This window comes from Aptenodytes patagonicus, chromosome 3 (genome assembly GCF_965638725.1).
Source record: "Aptenodytes patagonicus chromosome 3, bAptPat1.pri.cur, whole genome shotgun sequence".
In the NCBI taxonomy this organism is placed as follows: domain Eukaryota; kingdom Metazoa; phylum Chordata; class Aves; order Sphenisciformes; family Spheniscidae; genus Aptenodytes; species Aptenodytes patagonicus.
In genome coordinates this window covers 28,478,311-28,501,890 of record NC_134951.1, presented here as the reverse complement: position 1 = coordinate 28,501,890, position 23,580 = coordinate 28,478,311, and the positions used below count along the sequence as shown (strand labels likewise).

At 39.9% G+C, this 23,580-nt stretch overlaps 1 protein-coding gene across 9 annotated transcripts in view; it reads right to left on the bottom strand.

Annotated features, from left to right (window-relative positions):
• MLIP (muscular LMNA interacting protein) overlaps positions 1-23,580 on the bottom strand; it is a 126,969-nt gene that overhangs the window by 64,558 nt on the left and 38,831 nt on the right. For all 9 annotated transcript variants that reach the window (XM_076332947.1, XM_076332951.1, XM_076332953.1 and 6 more), the window contains exons 2-3: positions 7,405-7,563; positions 4,996-5,364 (exon numbers count right to left, since the gene is read on the bottom strand). In XM_076332947.1, the coding sequence (XP_076189062.1) occupies positions 4,996-5,364; positions 7,405-7,563 (528 nt within the window). The remainder of the gene's footprint in view (positions 1-4,995; positions 5,365-7,404; positions 7,564-23,580) is intronic.

The window sequence follows — 23,580 nt, the reverse complement described above, 5'->3', positions numbered from 1 at the left end:
AAACTTCATATAAATATAAGAACACCTATTTATCTATTGTCTGATACCCTGAAAAGATTATGCAATTCTATGAAAGACAATTATAACATCCAGTTTCTACATTCATGACTTGCACATGGCTTTGGCTCAGCTTATGAATTCTATTTTTTAATATAAATATCTTCCCCATAAGAGAGAGGAATTATTATTACTATATCATATAGTATTGATACATCACAAAACAAAAATAGGTACAAAACATATAATTTTCAAATGAGAGCATATGCTGGAAGCAGCTGTGACAGGAGTTGCTCTCCTGTCTTACAGGTTTTAAAAGGCTAAGCTATACCTAAAATGCTAAATATGGGCTGAATATGCACAGCAGAACCCTATTAGCCCGTATAACTTAAAGCAAGTGAGCTCTTCCTGCTAAGTGATACCAAAAAAATAGCAAGCCTTGTAAACTGAAGATATTTTCTGTGTAAGATACCTTCAGAAAAGCCAAGGCAATGCCTTGATTTATAGAAATAAACACCAACCGTCAGAACGCCTTTAGAACCACACTAATTTCCCCTTATTTTATATGTTTGTTAAGGTGTCCCATTTCAAAAATGGAAAGCCAATGGACATATACAGTGCAAATATTAGAATACAAAAATGAATGTCCATGATACCATTATACATATATTCTATTGGATTAAGAAATTATGACTCTCATTGAAAAAGCTGCTAATTAAGAATAAGAAAAAATACTGGAAATTGAGAATAATTTACCAATATTTATTCATTATGAAAACATGTTATTAAATATGTTACGAAACAGAAAATTATTTAACAAGTTAAAAAGCAGCATGGTAATACATCTGATAATTTGGAGCAGCCTGATGAATTTAATAATGAGTTCTGGAAGTTGATCAACTACCAAAACAAAATTGGGGAATGAAATATCTATATTTCAAAATAGAATGGATAAATTTCCCTTACAAAGACAACAGATTAAAAGAAAATGAGGAACGAATACGAAACTCCATAATGAAAGAGCAGGATACGCAATACTTCTAATTAGTTAAAACTTAATAAGAAAGATTTATAAGCAGCTAGGAAAATGTTCATGGTAACAGATGATAAATATGCTCCCGTAAGCATGATAAAGACATTTTGCTGTAGTCTTCTTCCAGTTTGAACACCACTGAACGTTTACGTGCTGAGCTAATTGAGCCATTATTCAAGTCTTCTGTAAAGATTTTGCTATTGTATTACAGTGTTAACTACATCTATAGATTATCACCCTCTTATTTACAGGATCAGAGAATTGTATCAAAGTTGGTAGGAAGTGACTTCTCAAGGTCATCTAGTCCAGCCTCCTACTCAAAGCAGGGCTCTCACCAACCCCAGCAGGTCAGGTCAGCTGTGGTGGTTGTGTCTCACAAAGCCTCTAAAGCCCAGCACCCCCTGGGCAGCCTGTGTCAGTGCTGCACCACCTCCCAGGGAGGAAGCTTCTCCAGATGTCCAGCTGGGACCTCCCATGCTTCAATTTGTGGCCATTTCTGTCTCACCTGCCACTGCACAGAAGAGTTTGGCTCTGTCATCTCTGTAACTGCCCTTCAAGTAGTTGTGGGCTGTTCCTAGATACCTCCTTGACTGCTTCTTGGTGGGAGTCAACAAAGCCAGCTCCCTCAGCTCATGTGTACCCCAGCCACCTTTATAACTTTGTGCTGGACCCCCATTCCCTTCTTCGCGTCTCTCTTGAATTTGGGGATAAGGGGCCACCAAAGTGAGCATGGTTTTACAGGTGCAGCCTCACCAGTGCCAGCAGATGAGATATAACAACTTCCATCGATCGATGTGATTTGTTTTACCTTTTTTTTCTGTTCAGTTTCTCTATTGTTTTAAAACACTTCTGTAGGTGTACTGGATTAGTGCAGAGGAAGTGAGTGACAGAAGTAGATTTGTGTTCCTTTGCTCTGTGATTCAACTGCAAGCCTTTTTCTCTTCTCAGGAGCACCTCAGATATACATTTCCCAGAGGCGTATAAAGAAAGTTGAAATAGGTGGCAAGGTTACCCTGGCACGAAGGGATCAAGGAACTTGAAAAAGATCTTGTTGCCTCATAGATGACGATCCCAGAAATATCAAAGAGGTCATAATCATAATATTGAGCCTTGCCCAGGAGACCTTCAGCACATTTGAAATGGCAGAGCTGAGCTGGACGCAAGGCAAGTGGTCTTTCTGGTGAGATCACATTGTTTTGGAAGGGCACAAAAAATGTGGTTACTTATACTAGCAAGGCCCTGAGAGATGTGCTGGTCAAACAGGAAAAGGGAAAGAGTGTGACAAATGGAGAGCCCAAAAGGCAAAAATCATATCTGAGGGAGGATGTGGCTTGATGTAGACCTGGTCTTGGAGCCAGTTAACCATGCTTTGATCTCAGTAGAATTTGATTATAGATAGGAAAAAATAAAGTAAATTCCCTACCACAGCCTGCAACCTGAAAGCCAGAAAGACAGAAGGAAGCACTGGAAACTGTGGAAAACTCGACAAAATCTCTGGAAACAGCACAGTAAATCAGCCTGTGAGCTGAGACGAAATTAATATAGATGCCATTCAGAACAGTCTGGTTTCTCCCAACAAAGAAGGTGCATTCTTCCTGGCAATGGCAGGAGTTTGTAGGGACTCTTGACTGATTTGTCTGGAAAAGTCAAACCAGATGACATGCACTGGACAGAGGAATGCCAAGTGATTTTCACTAGCTAAAAAAGCCTTCTGGCTATTGATCCCCCACAGTGAGTCAAGAAGTTTCTCCAAGCTGAGTTAATGTCCTGGCATTCAGGGGAGCAAACACATCCCCCCTCACCCCAAAGGGTACACTCCTGAGGACAGGAGTCAGTCCGCCTCTCTCTCGCATAACTAGACTCTCCTTAACATTAAAAATATATATATATAAAAACAGTAAACTATCAACAAAAAGTTCCAGATATGACCAGAAGACCAGAATAACTGATTTTTTTAAAAAACTGATTATTTTTTTCAGACTTTGAATATGGCATAGCATTTTCCAACATCAGTCAGGACCTTTACGCCTCAAAGAACAATCGAAGCTTCCATTTTTTCAATGCTTTTCCTTTTTTTTCCTTCATTTAAACAAAGTCAGAAATGAATGAAGCTGTAGGAATCCTCTGGTTCAGTTACAGTGATCCTCTGTACAACACAATAGTCCCCAATGCTGGTTCTTTTTTTTCTCATCTCTGACAGGAAACCCATAGTCTAATTATGCTTTTAAATGAACATAATGTTATATGTTGTAACTCTTAAGTGGGACATTATACTGCCATTATAACCCTAGAACTGACAAGGTAGCCCCTATATGGAATCCTTTGTACATAGGAAATCTGCCAACAGATAAATAATGCATCTATTTAATCATTTCATAATTTTCCTTCATTTCTGAGCTGATGATACTTCATTAGATAGTAAGACAGAAAGAGTGATGCCCAAGGAAACACTGAAGAAGAATCAGAACATCAGTGAAAAGCAACTTAGTAAAAAACGTCTTCTTCTTATGAAGAGATAGAGACAGCTAGGGATATTTAGAAAATGAAGACCGAGGAAGTACTTACAGTCTTGAAAAATTGTGACTTAAGAATAATGATGAGATATGCATTACCCATACTACGTACTCTCTCTCTTCACATTCAGATGAATAGCTAGTAAAGTTAGGCTTTAATTCCTTGTTCTGTGCAATCTATGTTTTCTTACTTTACCAGGCAAATCTCTGTTTACTTGTCAAGTCGTCAAAAGCTTAAGAAAGCTACAGCATGTGAATTTTTCTGCAGTCTTACAAAAAATCCACCCAATTTTTGCAATAGCTTTTAAAGAAACCACCCAAGTAAGCCTGGCAGAATCTGCATACTGAACATTGCTGAAGAAAATTTGTATTTCCCTAGGACAATTATTCTTTTACAAGCTGCTTCCCCTACATAGATTTATCTATGCCTTTCCACCTTCCTCAGGTAAAATTCTCACTGACTTCACTGGGAGTTTCTCGGAAGAAATGAATATTTCATAATGCTGTAAAACCCAAAGCAGATTGGATTTCTTATTCACAATTTCCTCAATCAAAAATTGACACTGAATTTGATGAAAATTTGAGTATCACAAGTATTTCAACAAAGATAGGAAGTCCTATTCATTTTCAGAGACAAAGCTCAACTTTTTTTTAAATTATCAATGAAGAATGGCATTTTCAACCAATGGAAACCCTGTTGAGGTCAAAGGAAATGTCTGACTTTATTCCATGTGAGAAGGATGTTGCTATTTTACTAAAGGTAGTTTTCCACTGCATAAACATCCTTGAAAACTATCAGTGCTCTTTCCAAGATGAGAGATATTAACTTTTCATGCAGTAAATTGGATTGACACATTTTGAAAATGAAACATTTCAAAGACCCTTTTTTGAATTCTCCCATTGGCAATTTAAAATTTCAATAAATCAATAAATGTGCCCTGTAAAGATCAACATAAAATGGACCTTTCAACTTCATTAGTTCGTTACACCTGTGCAAAGTCAACGCTAACTAACAATCAGAATAATAGGATTTTTACAGCTTCTTTCTCTAGCATGAAGTGCTGCAGCAGGTGCTGAGAAAAAAATAGGCCTGGGAAGCCTGATGCTAATAATTCAAATGATCTACAGGCTCCATGGATTTCAACAACCTTAGCCAATTTAGAGGAGCTAGGAATCTAACACCTTCTGATTAACTTGCTGTCATGATGACCTGCTCTTAAAGGAAAGACCAATGGATCTGCATTACCTGCTCCATTTATACACCAGAGCCATAGGAAGAGGCAGTAAGTTGAAAGGGGACAACTCCTTAAAGTCCAAACGTTACAGGAATGGCCAACAAAAATGCTAATTAAGGAACAAACTGGCCAAGCTGCTTTGCAAACTGTACTCAGTGTCCATGTCCTGAAAGCTTTAGAAAGCAAAGTTAGCTCTAGAGTTTAAAGAGCAGGTTACCTGATGTTTTTGTGGATCAGCAGTGCTGTGGAAAAGTGCAGCACCTGGAACGTGCCCATCACCAGGAGGTTTCCCTGCGCCGGTGCCAGGGGAAACATGGGACGTGGCCAGCAGCTGAGCACTGATGGGACCATAGCCATTGGAAGGCCGATGAACATTGTTCGAGGCAGTGGCTACTTCATCTTCATCACCGGAGTCTGTAATCAGGATAAACTCAGCCTTAAAAAGGTCATTCTCCTGCATTTCTCCTTCGCTCGAGTTACACCCTGGAGCCTGGAAAGCCGCTCGGGTGCTGTCTGCACAGATGTTGGACACACGTTCTTGTCTGGCCCCGCTCTTTAAGGCCAGCTCATCAGAGACTGTGTTAGACTGCAAAAGATACAAGGAAAAAGATCCCAATTAGCTGCATTTTATTTGTGTTCCCCAGTTCCCCAAAATGCGAATTTTGGCTTGCAGTGGTGGCTGGCACTGCACTACCAAAAGCGCAGAGGGCAAATGAAGAATTTGGGCATGAGCAGCCAGCAGCAACGAGCTCCCCAGGAAGCCCCCTGCTTCCAGCCCCCCAGCCGATGCTGTGGGGGCTGCCTTCCCGGCAACTCGCAGAGCAACAGGGGACTGTGAGCACAACGATGGCCTGAGCCCGGGGCTGGCACGGGAACGGAAAAGGAGGGTGCAGTCAAGCCGAATGAGCTGTCAGACCAGACTACGCCAGACGCGATGGGAAGGCATCCCGACCATGGGATCCACGGGAGCCAACAATGCTCCTCAGAGGAGTCTGACAGATGAATCTGGGACAAAACCTATACATACTAATGAAGAAACAAAGGCCTTTAAGCCAGGGAATTCTCTGAAGAGAGCAGACAAAGAATCTGAGGTCAGAGAGCTTTACTGTATGTTCAAGCTTCTCAGCACAGACCACAATTGTTCTTCGTATTTTCTGCAATTTCCACTTCCAGTATGTAACTTCTCAAGCACGCTTTGGATGAGAGCAGGAGTAGTGCAAGCTGGGCATATGACACGCACATCACCAAATCATTCAGTATTGAAACCGCTATGGTAAATCATATTTCTCTTGAAGGAGGAATCAGGTAAAAGAATAGAAATATTGTGTACTGCAAGAGAAAGCCTGTAGATGGGGCTCGTATTTGAATCCTGCTTGAGGAATACAATAATGACAAATTTCCACTGGCTGCTCCACGAGTCCCTGGAGTCCAGTTCTTTAAAAAAATATTAGACCATAAAGGGGGATACCACCAGTTTGACTTTGGAGGTGTTATTTTCATTATCTGATGTTGTTTGGTTTTTTTACATATTGTTCAGGTTCTAGACATTTTAGAAAAGGGAGTAATCAGTGCTATGAAGGCCTCAATACTGCATCACCTGCCAGGAAAGTTTTCTCTGCCTACAGAGAAACACAGGGAGACAGGGGTCAGGAGTACCTGATTCTGCCTTACCCAGCGCACTACTTACAGCAAAACCAATACTGAGTGGCTGGAAATGTAACTCATGAGTTAAACATCCTGAGGATAATATTCCAGCACATGTCTCTTCAAACATGTCCATTCTCTGCCCAGACCAACCCCTTTTTTAGTCAGATAGGCCACTGAAAATACTGGAGCACATTCAGGTTAGAGGACTGTGAACTTCTGTGAAAAGTTTATTAGCGCCAAGAACTGCAGCCCCAGCAACGTCCCAGGGAAGGAGCTGTTACACAAGAGCAGAATCACCATAAGCATTAATATTAATCTGAGGGTTCCAGTTTCCTCTCAAGCAGCATGGAATAAAATAAGAGGCTGTTAAGCATTGTGAGGCAGGAAAGGAATAACAAACACTATGGGCTGGCTAAAGGCAGGAGAACCAGGAATGTTGTGCTGCTGGCTTCACCATCACGGGAAATTGTGAGGCAAGCTTTCAAAAACAAAAGGCAAGCTTTCACAAACAAAAGGCAAGCTTTCACTTTGATGCATTACTACGCAGCTATGAAAGGGATTGGCACCTTTGCTGGAAGCCACAGCACTGGCATTGCTGAAACCAGGATCCAGTGACCAACTCTTGGTCGATTCCCATGTGATAACACTCCTCACACACTACCCTTGCTCCCATGAAGATCAGGAAGGAATCTCCCCTTGTCTGCCAAGAATATAGCCCTTGCATGACTGACAGAGGACAGTACTCAGATGGGCAAGGGTTTCCTCCCAATATAAACTCTGCCAAAGGCAAAACAGGCTGTTGAGCAAATATCAGGCTTCTCTTGCGCAACAATTCTGCATCTCTGGGAGGCTTGGTAATTAAAACAAAGCACAAGCCAAGAAACAGTCCAAGGGAAAGAGCTTCAGTTCAGCGATGCTCAGGACAAAACTTTCTGTATCTTTTGAAAGAGTGGAAAAATTAGCACAAACAAAAATCTACCTTGTTTATAATTTCTTGATTGCTCAGATCCTTTGGCTCATCTGGAATTGTCACAAGGAACTTAGAGACATCTACAACCTCAAAATGAGTTGGAAGTCTTCCAATGGATGGTACGAATGTGAAAGTCAATGGTTTGGTTGCAGATTCTTGAGAAGTGACCTATGAAACACACAGTTAGTTCAACTTTTTTGTCCAAATAAAAATAATTTTTGTCAGAGTTGATATAATATTAATTACATCATCCACATAACTTACAAGTCTATTATTAACTATACTGGTCATTGGGTTTTTTTCACAGGTCATTGTATATTAAGGTCTTCTTTAACAGACAGAATACTGCCTTGATTATATCATCATCCTATATAATCTAATGGCATGCCACGGCAGACAGGAGAGAATTTGTTCAGTAATTTGTTATTCTTTCTATTTTCCATACCAGAAACAGAAAACCATATTCAATTCATTTCAAGGCTGCTTTTATCTTTGTTTAACTCCACTTTAGTAGAACAACAATGTAATTATACCGCTGTATCTGGACATATTATAGCCCCTAGAGTATTTACTTAACAACTTAAAACAAATTGGAAGAACCTTTGCTCTGCAAAAAGAAAGCAAAACGTTTACATTTTATAATGCAAATGTAGCTAATTCTGAACAACATCTGGGATGAATTCTGATTCAGGGAAAGGATTTTCTCCCATTTTCTTTGGACCATTCAGCCACATACACCAACTAATTCTGTGTCTGTCTTCTCATTCCTCCCTCCCCAACTTGCATTCTCACTAGGACCATGTATGCAGGGCCTGAATGCACTGAGGAGAAGAGAGACTAAGAGAAGGCAATTTCACCTAAACGTTCAATTTTATGACAGTGCTCTCCCATCACTTCCATCTCCTTCACAGGAGATACTGGACAGGAAAAATAAGTCCACACCATGGTAAAACTTTCAGGTTTTTTTGCCAGATATCAGGGGGAGAGGAACTCCAAAGGCCTTGGCAAGGTGAGTAGAGGGAACCACATCCCAAACCACTGAACCTGGTATACTGACTTTCCCACTACTTGTTGGTGTAGAAAATCCTTCTTTCTGATTGAAAACTATGGGATTTTCCCTTGTTTTATCATCTGATTTAAAGCATATGTCAGTTAATTGTGTTTTCAATGAACTCTAATATGCAGAACCTTGAATCGTATTGAATCATAGAGAAAAACAGGACCATCGCTTTGACTCTTTTTTTTTGGCTTACTTGTTTAAAGTGAAACAAATTGGAGAGCTATGGCTCTCATTATGCTTCTTTGTCATTTGCATCCATAAGGAAATAGGAGTTACGGAGCAGAGTGGGATTATGGAATACATTCACATCACTCGGTCTTCTCGTGACTGGAACATTAAAAACGATAGACACAGATTTCCAATTTTTAAAAAATCTAAGCAAATATTAATTACTTCCACTGACAGCTGTCTCCTGGAGGCCTTGAGCAAAACAGAGGCAGGTTATTTATACAAACACCGCCAACTGCTCTTTTCTCTACAGTTTAGGAGAACTCTGCTCTCTCAGACACACCGAGAATAAATTTCCATGTATCCACCTCTAATTCTGAAAGAATAAGGTGGTTTGATGTTTGAAAGTGAAAAATCTGAATAAATGGCAGACATCTCGGTTCTGAAATCGGGCCTTTGTATTCACAAACTCACACGAATAGGTTACGTTACACTGCAGGCTTGCTGCCCAGTTAGAGGTGTGTACTCAAGGGTGCGGGACAAGGTGGTCTCCTACTTTTCCCCCCCTCCACTTCACACAAGTGGCCAAGCACCGGAGGACACGATGCATGGCCTAAATCAGTAGCGAAAGGGTGGCTGCTAACTGCTCCACCACGCCAGGAGCTCTGGATGTTATTTTGTGTGAGAGAGATTCAACATAGCTCTGTCCTTCTCTCAGCAGCCAAGGTACCCAGGTCTGAAAATTGCTCTTCATAAAGCAGCAACACAATTTTAAAATATTAATACCTGGCACATTAAACACCTAGTCCTTGCTCCTGATATAAGTCGGCAGAGTAACATCAGTACTCAAGGATGTACTTGTTAGCGAGCAGCCACCAGTCCCTACAATGCAGCCAGGGATGCAGCCTCCACCCGAGCACCTGCTGTACCCAAAGGTGCTCTTCAAGAAGCAGGATTACCTGCGCACAGGCCGGAGCACCCATCGTATTGGCATTCATGATTTCTGTACAGCTGACACTGTCCATTACAGTCTTACACAGCACCTGGGTCTCCACGGAAATCAGTTAGAGATGACCTTTGCTTTCCTGCAGGTCTGCAGCTGTGCTTTCATCTTCTCTCTCTAACTAGGAAATGCAGTTAGTGACTCTGGCTACCTTGGTCGTCTTTACTAGTATTTTCCTCCTCTACCTCACCCTCTCATCATGCTCTTGTTTGACACTCGGCATCAGTTGTTTTGTATCAGTGAGTATTCTTGTGTCAGAGCACAAAATATTCCTTATAAAAGAAAAAGGAAGAGAGAAAGAAAAAGTGTGAAAATAACAAGCCCCTACACAAACAGATTAATAGAAAATTCCAATCAAATGTGCTAGCATTGCTAAACTCCCAGTACTTTATCTGCATATTTGTAATGAGGAAATATAAATAAAAAGCCAAGTTATGAGGCTCCAGACCATTGCATAGTAATGGGGAGGTCTTGCCAGCACCTACTTCTGTACTGTGTCTTACCCTGCACTTCCAATTTTATTGCTTTGGTGAAAAAATTAAAGAATACCCGAAGAAAACCTTGTTGTATTTGGCCTAAACACATTGTAGAAATAACCATCAAAATTGCTTGCAAGCTAAAACTAAGGTTGGAAAACATATATAAAGATGTGCAAGCTAGAATATTTTTCAGATGGAAGATGCCATTAAAGCATGGTATTATTTATATTCCCCTAGTGTATTTTATTTTTCCTGGAGTTTAGAAAGTATAAACCAGCAAATAGAATTACTTCATTTCAGAAAGTTTTAAGTTGTCAGATGCTGTGTGAGGCAGTGTGGAGGAATGCGCTCCACTTAGGTTCATTCATAGCAAGTGGGAAACAGGAACTTCTAGCATGTAAAACTGGTCATGCAATCTAGGCTGCGTCACAGAAACCTAGACAACGAGCAAATATCACAAGGGTGGTCAGAAGACCCAAATGTTTCCACTGGGGAAAACAAAAGAGAAAAAACTCTTGTTTAAAAATATCTTTTAAGTGGTTGTTTTCATTTTACAGATTTCAAAAAATAAGTAAAAATACTTTGACATTTTAAAATGTAAATTTTATTTGGACAATGTGAAGCAGAAGGAACCATTACATATTTTTCTTTTTTTTTTAAGGTAGAGAAAGGATTTTTGCACCTTTTTTCATATACTCATCTCATTTACTCTATCTCTCTTACTGATGTTTCTATCCTTGAAGAACTGAAAGAAATGAACCAGGTGGACTTTCAGCATTTAATTACATTTGTTAAAAGCCACTCTGACATGTAGAGGTAAATAATAGCGAAATAACCTTAAAATTCAAATATATAAAAATATATATGTGAAACTTTCTTGCAGATTATCATCTTTTCTCTAGGCCCAATAGTAACAGCAGAAGGAATTCAATGCCATACATTCCTTGCTGCTGTAATTCATTTGAATCAATAGAGTTACGGTGGCAGAAAAATACCATATAGAATCATAGAATCATAGAATCATTGAGGTTGGAAAAGACCTCTAAGATCATCGAGTCCAACCATCAACCCAACACCACCAGGCCCACTAAACCATGTCCCTAAGCGCCTCATCTACACGTCTTTTAAAAACCTCCAGGGATGGGGACTCAACCACTTCCCTGGGCAGCCTCTTCCAATCTTTAACCACTCTTTCAGTAAAGACATTTTTCCTCACGTCCAATCGAAACCTCCCCTGGTGCAACTTGAGGCCATTTCCTCTTGTCCTATCGCTTGTTACTTCGGAGAAAAGACCAACACCCACCTCGCTACAACCTCCTTTCAGGTAGTTGTAGAGAGCGATGAGGTCTCCCCTGAGCCTCCTTTTCTCCAGGCTGAACAGTCCCAGTTCCCTCAGCCGCTCCTCATAAGACTTGTTCTCCAGACCCCTCACCAGCCTCGTTGCCCTTCTCTGGACACGCTCCAGCACCTCGAAGTCCTTCTTGTAGTGAGGGGCCCAAAACTGAACACAGTATTCGAGGTGCGGCCTCACCAGGGCCGAGTACAGGGGCACGATCACTTCCCTACTCCTACTGGCCACACTATTTCTGATACAGGCCAGGATGCCATTGGCCTTCTTGGCCGCCTGGGCACACTGCCGGCTCATGTTCAGCCGGCTGTCGACCAACACCCCCAGGTCCTTTTCCGCCAGGCAGCTTTCCAGCCACTCTTCCCCAAGCCTGTAGCGCTGCATGGGGTTGTTGTGGCCGAAGTGCAGGACCCGGCACTTGGCCTTGTTGAACCTCATACAGTTGGCCTGGGCCCATCGATCCAGCCTGTCCAGGTCCCTCTGCAGAGCCTTCCTACCCTCGAGCAGATCAACACTCCCGCCCAACTTGGTGTCGTCTGCAAACTTACTGAGGGTGCACTCAATCCCCTCATCCAGATCATCGATAAAGATATTGAACAAGACCGGCCCCAGTACTGAGCCCTGGGGAACACCGCTCGTGACCGGCCGCCAACTGGATGTAACTCCATTCACGATATATGTGACGTCTATTCAAGTTAATACTAATGAATTCTGGGTTATATTATATAATCAACTTCATGCACAATGAAATAATTGATTGTTTTTAATTGCATCCTTTCATGTTACTTAGTTCTTTGAAGAATATAAATTATAGAGTTTAATATAAATAACCTTTGAATATCCATTGGGGGCTATAGTCTGCTGCATAATACATTGCCAAAGAGCTTCAAAAGGAGAAACTTATTCTAGATGACTTCCATGACTTCCTATGTCATCAATTTACAAACAGGTTTGTTGCATATTTAATACCATCAATTTAAAACTGCCCCGGGGATTGTAACTTAAATTATATTAATTATTGTTTTCATTACCACAGTTTTTACAGTCCTTACTTGTAGAGCACATTTGTATTGTCTTGGTTACCTTATGAAGACAAATGAACACTTCTATTTAATCTCTCGCATGCTCTATATGCATTCAGCATACTGTCTATTTTGTAATTTAAATTGAGGTTCCATTGTCAGTGATTGCTTCCCAGGATTTCCTTCTGGAATACAGATTGCTAAAGTGAAATTTAAGATGCTGGTTCACATTACCACTTCTTCCACTGATTTGCTAATGTAAGTCATTTCACTAATAAAATGACACCCTGAGAAAACCTCACTCTTGAAATATCAAGTACTTCCTTTTGAGGCTGTTTATTTATTTTCTTAAAGGACAAAAAAGGAAATATATGTATAAATAATAGCAAAATAACAAGCGTGTGCATCATACCATAGAGACACGTTGACTGACGCACTGTTTTGGTCAGAGCACAAATTCACATGCCCACAATTCCTGCATGATAAATATAGCTCTAACACACAGAGCACAGCTAAAGCTGCTCGCCCAGCCAGGGAGGGAGGCCATCCGAAAACACGGCCCGGGTTGTGTAACCTCTCCTTAAACTCCTTTTCTGTGTTCAGGCTAAAGTCAAACCACAGAAGAGAGATTGTCTTCTCCTCGAGACAGAGAACAAGGCTAGTCTACTATGGATGAAATTATCAGTTAATGAGATGTAGGAATCTTCAGCGTATCTTCTTATCCTGACATTATAGCTATCACAGTAACCTAATACGGATTAGCTGATCGTTGTGTAATAAGAGCTCTAGCTTATCTAAAACCTTTTACAAACAGCAGCAGATGATCATCTGAACACCAACTTTATATCTGTGAAACTTCAGGGGAAAAGCTAAATCCACTCCAAAAGTCCAGGATGAAATTACAGCCCAACTGAAGTTTGTGCCAAAATTCCCACCGACAGCTGTGGTCCAGGAACTTCCCTAAGCCCTGTGATGTGCCCATTGTATCACCTTCAGCAAATCACTTTTTGCTTCTTTCAATATAGCAGTACACTCTAAAATGCACACGCAGACAAATATCTTTTGAAAATTAATGTGTGTAAAGCACTAGAAAGAGCAAATCAATAATAGTATAAAATTGTAATCTATTATTCAAAATGCAAGAGCTCATTCAGCTGAAGTGTTTCTTTTCAACAATAATTTTAATTTGCTGTTCAGTCCAGCAGGCTTTATACAACTGTAATTGCTCTTTCATACTGGTCTACACATATGCAGCTAAGCATGGTGAAAAATAAGTAAAGGTAACCTTTAATTTCCTCCTTTGTAAAGGGGGAGTAAAATACCTTGCCTGTTATGTTTAATTGATTTAATTAAGTGCAGTTTGGCTAAATGGTCATAAAACATTAGACCCTAAGGTGACCTGGGTCTCTAAATCATATTCTAGGATCACTGACACACTTAAAGCCCTTATTTGCTCCAGTCTCCTAAACCTCCTAGGAAGGTAAGGTAAAAACACCTCTGTTGTAACATCCCAAGCTGCTCTAGTCCATCACCCACGCACAAACCTCCAGCTAGACAGTCCCACACCCAGGCTGCCTCCAGCTACTCCCTCAGCAGGTAATCACCGTTTCCTTCTGTCTGTCCTGTATTCATTTTACTGTGTGGATCAATCAGAAATGACCCAGAAATATTGCTGCTGATTTTGCACAGGGTTTTTTGTAGTATGGCCAGGCTTGCCATCTGGTCTTGCATAAAAGCAGTCAAGCACTGGCAAAAGTAGACTGAAAAAGTTTGAAGGGTGATTGCAAAAGAAAATTAAAAAAAAAAACCAACCAACTGGTGCTGTCTAGCATGTACACGGACTGCTTATCAAATATGTGAGCAGTGAGAAGACTCCCTGAGAAATGGGAGACTTCAGACCAAGTCCAGTGCCTGTAGATACACAAAAATATCTGCACCTAAACTTAGGTCCTTACAAGGTCATAGGACTTACGAGTTCACATGTAGAGTATCCACAGTAGTGTATACACAGAGACATTCACACACTGATATACATAATATATGCTTATACAATGTCATGATACTTCTGCCCAACAAAAAAGCTGCAGACTGCTTAGTCACATTAGAATAACAGCAGCGAGGCACAACGGATCCCAGTTTTCCAGTCCTTTTTTGAACACCACCGTCTCAATTGTTCAGTGAGAAACTGAAAGTTAACATGAATTTATTCTTTTTCCTGTAAAAGTTTCTTGCAATTTCAGCCCTGCAAGAGAGTCCCAGAGTGCTGCTGTCATCCTCACAGCAGTCTTGGAGCACAGTCTGATTAATGCGTATGACATAATTCCCCTCATTTTCTTTTCCCAAAAGCTACACCTATCACTAAGCAGGTGTCATTTTCAACTGAAGCACTGGGAATAGAAATAAATCCCTACTTATATCTGTCAAAGCTGAGAGATCAGTCTTGTGGGATGATGCTAGCAAGGAACTTCAATTTTACAGTAGCACGTATCAGACATTTGCCCTTTGGTTTCTTGAGATGTCTGAGTGGTTGAAGGCCAGAGGGATTTCAGCCAGACTATCTCCCTCCCCACGGAGCTGAGGCTCACATGTGGTTTCGCCACCACACCACTGAGCACTGCCAGTCCTGCCCTCACCACCACAGGAGGATCAAGCCCACGTGGTGCTGCCACCACAGATGAGCACCTCAGCAGTTCTCCTTTCAAAGATGCATTGCAAAGCAACTTTGGTAACACACCAGTGATACTGTTGCAAGCAATACATTTTGGGAGCAGGTGGTGCCCAGGATCACATCTGTGTCTATATGTATCGCTGCATGTGTCTTCTAATGGACCATTATTTTTGTACAGTGAACTAACTATTGAGTGACTCCAGAAAAAGGATATATATGTGCTAATAAAACATATGTCATGTTATCAGGAAACCATAGCTTGAAGACTGTTGAAGAAAACCAGGGGACTTTAACAGATGCTTCCAAAAGTACAAGCACAAGATAATAGCAGAAGCCTTGTAAGTGCAAGTATAGGATAGGGGCCCTAGGGCTCCAAGCACAAATCATTAATAATCAGTTATTACTCACTACAGGAATGCAACCTTGTGTGCTGGTATTAAGGATAACAGAGGAAGCAAAGGACGAGTATCCAACATATGTAAAACACATCAAACACCACAGAATTTGGATATAACATAGAATTTGCTGGCCAATGAAGAAAGAACAAGTAGGTGAACTGTCAGCAAACAGAAAAATAACTTCAAGTGGGCTAAATGTTCCTGGGAAGTAAGCCCAACCATCAACATCATACACCTCCCTGCAAACAACTGGAGATGCTGGCAGCTTCCATAACAATGCATAGAAAAAAAGAAATGGTAGAAATGAGAAAGTTTGTATAGGTCAGTTTTAACTGTATAATTATTGAGAATGAGCTGTAATAATTGGGCCATTTGGACTTTAAGTGTGAGTATCACTGTAGCTGAACTAGTAATCATCATGTAAGCCCCATGTACATGTGAATTTGTGTGCATTTGTGTGAACAGTACAATGAGGAGATGCTAAGAGAAAACAGTAGATTGAAGAGAGGGTAAGTGTGAGAGGTAGTGCATGAAAGTCTTTTGTAAACTGATAAACTGATAAACTCAGGAGATTAGTGGTCCAGTTGAATACACAAGAAATGATAAATTCAGAATACCAAGAGTCAGCCCAATCTGCCCAAGACCACCAGGACACACTGGCATCAGCAGTGAACAAGTTGAACCCTCTCCAAGAAGGCCGTAGCTGCTATACATGGACAAAGACTGCGGGATTATACATACAAAGAAAGAAACAAGAGGCCCCTAACATGACTTACTGACCACTCACCTAGGAGCCAAAGGCATAGCAGTAGAACCTTCTGCTTCTGCACAAAGTGCTCCAGCAAGGTTATGCTATGAGTTAGTGTGTGAGAGACCTGCATGAGTAACTAAATGCACCATGTGAATAGTTATCCACTGTTAATAAGAACAGCCTCATTCTATTAATGATAATAGCTTGGATAATAAAAAGTGTTCTGGTAAATATTGGTTGTGATGAGTGCCTCCTCCAACTTGACCCCCTGTCAGGGAAAAGGGAATTAACAACATTATAATTCTGTGATTAGACTGCTAATACTTCAATTAGGTTAACTACAAATTTTTGCATCTCTGTGTGTGTTTCTCTAGCTTGCACAAGGTATCTGGTCTTTCACCACACCCTTGAGGCTTGGTAGTGATTTGGATGCAGCAGATGAGATTGAGCATTTCCCACTTGAGCAATTTTTCTGCTCATTTTTGAAGAACTGCCTTCCTGCTTTGTTTACGCACAACTGAAGGAGGACTGGTACAGCCTCACTTTAGCGGCTGAATTATGCTTTAAACAGCTCCAGGTTAACAGTTGTGTGTGAATCCCTCATGGGCTCTGATGAGGATGTGCTGGATGTCAGGGCTCTCAGTGCTTCACTGCAAACCTCCTGTTAGCAAGAGCACTTTAGCGGTATTTTGGCATATGCAACAGCACTGGCAGTCTCTCTCTTTCCCCAGGTATAACTCTATCCAAAACACTTCAGCACAGAGTGTGAACACCCCTATCATCCAAGTCTGACAGCAAGAAATGAACAACCATGGTCCTTTATACCACAGTCACCTGGTATTGTAGCGCTTACTCTAAAAAAATTCTGCTCGAACCTGAAGGACCACAGGTTCAGGCTCAAATTCATTCTCGCTTCCAGCACTTTCAGCAAAGAAAACTGCCTCTTTCCAGGAGAGGATATAAGACAGTTTCAAACACTGGGAGGTCTCTCCCCACCCACAGACTTCAGCTACCTCTGGGTAACTTGACTGTGCCCGTTCTCTCTGCCCCAGGTTAATAGCTCCTGTCATTACCTACTGCTCCCAGATACAAGCAACCACCTCCACCTGCTCTCACCGAAACTCCAAAAAGCAGATATGCTGTTACTCACGCATACCCTGTAGGTACCATATGCATATGCTCTCCACTGACGGCTGTCTCCTCATTCATTTTGACTGTTTCTGGTTCCCTAGAAGTTTCCTTTTCCTCTCATTTCCCTCTTTTATTACTTCTGTCTGTTCTCAGCTAAACAATGTTAAAAGTACGTTTAATGTCTTGATAGCTTTTTCAGGTTAGTTTTTTAAAAATATTTTCATTTTTGAAAAGTGTAAAAAGTAAGGGGTTTTGAGTGTTAACATTTTGGCTGAGTTTGGTTTAATTCGAAAGTAACTTTTCATTTAAAAATAATTGATCTGACAGGGGGAAAGAAAAAGTTGATGTCATTTGCTCTTGGCAGCACAGATTCTATCAAGTTGTCTCCTGTGTTCAGACTCTTTCATTATTATTATAAAACTTTTGGGTTTATTTATTTTAAATCTCTGAAGCATGACATTTTCAATAGATACCTCCTTTCCCAAACTGCTACATCTTGTGTCTGGGCTTTTGTCTTGCTAAGGAGCTGAATTTTTGGAGCAGGGATCCAAAGGATATAAAGAAACACACAGAGCTGTACAGCTTAAATTTTCAAAGGCTATGCACCTGGCACCCGCATATCAATGACAGATAATAGCACATCTTTCACGTTTTAGACATCTCACTAATTGATCATGACATACCCTCAAAAATAACTTTCAAGATCCAAAAAGCCATCTGGCATCTGGATTTATCAAGTTTTTGATCAATCAGAAAAAGGTATTTAAACAAAAAAAAAAAAAAAGAGATGCTTTCACAGATTTCATGAAGTGAAAATTAAAACCTTAGTCTTTATCCACTCTTATATGACCAGACTGAGGACCTCTAGTTTATCTGCCATTTTTTTCTGCTGCCATTCCAGCAGACAGCAGTGAAAGTCTTATAATACCAGCTAGCCCAGATCCCTCAGCTCCTTTCCGTAAGGAAGAGAACAGAGCTCTCATTGATGGTACATTAGGGGTACACATATTTTGGAGTATTTTGGAAATATCAGACATTAAATTTTCATCTTTTTAACCAATCATAAGAGGAGGCAGTTGGTATTTTAATCATTAAGAAATGGATTATTTCATCCTGTATAATCAGCAATAGGCATTCCATCAGAAGCCGCACCACCCTTTACAGTCATCTGCACAAGGGATTTAACGAATAATCAATTCGAGCCCGTCTACAAGCATTCTTACCTGTCCTCTGCTAATAAAACTCAGTGGGCTGATAACTCAGATGCCTCTTTCCCCAGGCTTCTGCCTGTAGTATGTAGAGCACACTTGGGAGATAAATAAAAAATGAACATAAAAAAGCAGTGAAGAAACGTGTGTGATAAAACTGAAGAAGAGGTCATATTTTCCCCTTCTCAGCAAGGATTTTCAGAGGTCCTTTTAATGAGCTATTTTCTGAGTAGGTCTGTGTGGGCCCAGAAGAATGCTGGCTACAAAGAGTAATTATTCTGGCACTCAGCTACTAACAAACAAAAAGGTAAAGCTGAATGGCTGTTGACTTCTTTTGCACATTTACAGGAGGGCAGGACGATAAACTTAGGATCTCATTTTCTTCTCTGTGCTAATCATTAAAAAGCCGCTGTCTTTAAACATTTAACTTGAGCTTTCTCAGATGTCAAGAATACTGCATGTTTAACAGTGCCAGGGTCATTTTCATATGACTTTATCTATTTGGAAGAATAGCTATGCTTGTTACAATTAAGTAATTTTATTTTTATTTTTTCCAATAAAAGCGTTTGTGTGAAGAATTGTCATTTTACAAACTTGACTTTGTCTCATCAAAATAAAACATTTTGAGTTTTGTACTCTGGCATAATCATTCAGCTAAATACAGTTATGTACCATTCCTCAGATATTTTAGAGTGTAGGAGAAAGAGTAGGAGTAGATTTTCCACAGCAGACTGTACATTTTGTACTGAGAACAAGCATAATTTCTTTAGCCAACAAATCTGGGCAGCCTGCAAACTGAAATCTATACCTTGAGTCAGGCTTCCTGTGCAGCCCTGAGTAAGTGCCTATAACCCTGTCTATTCTAAAATATTCTGACAGTCCATGGGTAACTGCAATTTTTTGCCATATATTCCCAGATATCCTGCATCCACATGACATTATTTGACTAGTTTTGGTGAAGGTAACGTGTAGTTAGCACGTGCCATCCTTAACTTAGGACAACTCTCACCTCTCTTGTTTCTGTACCTAGGGATGACATATGGCACCTATCAAAGCTCCCATTTGAGTCCCACCAAGCAGCTCTTCATAATTAGGACTATCCCATTCAGATGGCCATCTTTACCTAAGTCAAGTTCTGGTTTTGCCCTGCAAGTCATATTCCTGCCAGAACAGAGATATAAATGATGTTTACTTTCAAAATCAGGTTTTTTCTTCTTTCTAGCCTTATGCTCTTGGTCTTATATTTCAGTGTCAATTAACACATCTACTGGCCAGTGATTCTTTCCTTCCTCTTTTTGTATTGTCCTTATTAATCTCTTACCACCTAGGTTTCTCTCAGTCATTCTCCTCTCCATTTCCAGTTTGCAATCTACCTTTAAGTTATGACAGAGTTTACAACATCTGAAGCAGATTTCTAGAAAAGTGAGAAAACACACTGTATTGGGGTTTGGCTTCATGACCAAGTATGCTACTAATGTCAGGCTTCTAAAGAAGAGTCTTCCAAACTTAAGCAAAACCCTGTCAATGTTATAAAGAATACTTTAGACTTTCAGCTGAAAATGTGTAAATAACACTATCTCTATAGATACTATAAACTAACCGAAAGAATCACAGTATTATAAAAAGGGCAGGTGATCTAATTTTAACAAACAAAAATACGCATGTTGTCATTTACTTCCTACCAAGATTTTCTTCAGAAGTTCCCAGTATAAGAATACAGGTGACAATGCAATGGAAAACACTTTTGCATGTAGTAACAAAGAATGTAGACTGAGTACTTGATTCCTACGTATTTGTACTTTCATGTTGCATCTTCATTCTAAGCAATTGGAGGAAGGCATGGGTGTAATAATGGTAGCTTTAAAGAAGCAATTGAGTTAGTTTATTGCCAGAACTACAATTTCAGAGATTTCATAAACATTTTTATCACCTTAAAATATTTCAAAGCCCGTATTTCCTATAATAACCCAAAATAAACTCAGTACAATGAAGGCTGACCCTGACAGTAATTCCAGTATATTCCATATAGATCCTTAAACAACCTTCATCACCAGGGAGAACTGGTTACCCTCAAGCTGTGCATTAAGTGACATAACTAACATATGCTACATGGGATGTATTATTTCTCTCCTCCTGTCCAGCGGTTTAACATTTTGATTATGTTGAGAGTGTTCTTAAGTCAAGGTTATCTTGTGCTATGTTTTTTATTAGCTAAAGACACATACACTCTGCTTCCAACTATAAGTTTTAGATTCCAAAATTCTGTAGCCTTTCAAAGAGACCGTTGTTCCTTTTGCCTTAGTGGCAGATGACTCTGCAGTCTCCTAACAGCAGAGCTGCCAGATTCAGGGAGAATGTTGCTTGCTCGCTGCAATGTTCCAAAATGTCTGGATTGAGGAGAGTCCTGCAAGACTTCAGAAGAAATGCTGATTTTTTTATCACTTTGGACCATTCTTTGCTGAGAGTTACTTGAAATAAGTCAAATTTTACCTGAGAACTGAGTGAAAATGGATGCAATTTCTGAACTTGGTCTTAGCTTTGAAAAGGGAAGAAATATATCTTGGAGTCAATTAAACATTATTTCTGTCATTACTAGTAATAGAGCAGTACCATTTATCATCATGCTCCCAATTATAACAATGTACATTATTTCAAAAAAAGACTCAACTCTGAGTTAGAGGCAACTTCAAAACTCTGGAAAATAATATTATATATGCACAATTTGCTACCAACAGAGATTGCTTTCTATTTTTCATCCGTCTCCTGAAAAACCTTTCAGGTGGAAGTGAAGATTGCAATTCAAATTATATAAATTAGGAGGTTAATATAAAAATTAAAAAACTTAAAGTGTTTCAGTTATCAGTTTGTTGTTTTGAGATATTAGTCAAAGTTTTATTTTGCAAGAGCAGGGATCATTAAATCAGACATCAAATATATATCCTTCATTAAAATTCAACAAGAAAGACCCTATAACTCGTGTATTACTTTTTCAGCCAACGTTTTGACAAGTTAGAAGATTTACAGATAATAAACAGATTTGGACTTAATAAAACTCCTTATGTTTCAGCAGATAACTCTTGCTAGGATTCTTTATCCCAGAGATTATATAAGTCCTGTGAACAATATTAAGAAATCACAAGCATTTTTAATAAAGCTCTCACATCTGTATGCACAAGGCATCATGCAATCTGAAAGCTTCATAATCAATGTCTTCTGAACAGCTTCACAGGTTTACATAACACAGAAGCATATCTAGTCTCAAACTGAAAAAAACAAAAAAAAATTTAAAACCCTAAAACTGTAAGTCATGCATTAAGAACATCTTAACAGCAATGTATTGGCAATCCAATGTAATTCTATTTATGCACGCTTCGTACTAAAGCTTCAGGTTATTTTAAATTTGTCTTAATTTAGTTTTTAAGAAAAGGGCATTGTTGCACTATTTCTGTCAAATTCTGTGTTTTTTGTGGTGTTAGATTTTATGTTCCTCCTGACTACGGCTGTTTCTTCAGGAAAAAAAGTGATTAGGAGCTCAGTCTTGCCAACATTATCCAGCTACAGTTTTGATTACAGCAGAGACTACAGGTCAACAGGAGAGCTCAGGCACTCAAGAAAAGCACAAGGCAGATGTGCCCACAGGATCAGTCCTCTTCTCTGAAATGCTCGTTCTCTGACTTTTAAAGGAAGTGTAATAAATTACATGCATTTTACCAAAAAAGTAGTTACCTCATGTGGTACATGTCTTACAGCTCCAGTCTCTGATTTTGCATCTGCCCTGCCTATTAGGTCTTGTTTGTTAACTGGCCAGAAATTGTCACGGAGAAGAGTTTGAAAGTTAAGGAAATTATACAAGTTATTTTTGGAAGTGACTCAAAAGCCCTCTTGTACCAAGTACTTATTTTTCCTCTGCTTCCCAGAAAAGATCCTTGTAGGAAATTACCAAATATACTAGTAGCTGGTAAAATTTCATTCATTTAAAAGGTTGCCATTAATTTCAGTAGAAGTCAAAGGCTGTGTTTGTTGCATGTAGTATTGCCTCGGCTGACTCTATATTGTCATTATACATAGGAAATCTCATCTCCTTTGCAGTTTTGAAGTGGACCAGGAATTTTTCATTTAAGTATTTTCTTCCACATAAAAAAGTCAGTTTGCTTGAACAAAATCTTTTAACAGAACATATTTGCTTTTACTCACTTTTCATCTGGAAGGTTCCTTGAATCCAGGATGGACTGACTAGTGGAAATGCCAGGACTGAGAGACAGAACTGCTTTTGAATATGCCTCTTTTTGAAGGACAAGATGGAAACTTACCCCAGGTTTCCTACAGCACTAATGAATGCCCCAGCTACCAGGCTATTTTCAGATGTCTCTTTCTCAGATGTGTTTTTCAGCATAAACTTTGAAAGATGTCTTCCTACATTAGCATCAGAAAACAAATTGCCAAAAGCTGAAACTTTCCTTCAGATAAAGTCTTTTCCTAGCCAGAAATGTCAAACCCAGTCATTGAACGTTATAATGGTGATATGACCTCCCAGGGTCAAGGAAGCAATCAGCACAAAAATCCTGAAGCTAAGGCCTTGGGTGAAGGATTTGAGGAATGAGCAAGGAGCCTTAGGCAGCTTTAAGAGGACAACTTCTGTTCTGCAGCATTCACTGGCATCTGCCTTTCACCAGTGAGCAGCCGAGACCCTCTGCAGCACCTGAAGCTCACAAATAAGTCAGAAGGCTGCAGATTGAAGGGTCTGGACTGAAGGGTTGTCATCAGCCTTTATTCTTCTTCCAAAACAATGCATTTGAGGAACGCACATGGTCATAGATAGATTTGAAGTAATTGTCAGGCATTTTAGTTTGGCTTCTTGCTAACGATAAATAAACACAAGATTTAAGGCTGCACTGGCCCATAGCTGTTCTTGGCAGAATTCAACAGCAAAAAAGGCTTATACAGAGGAT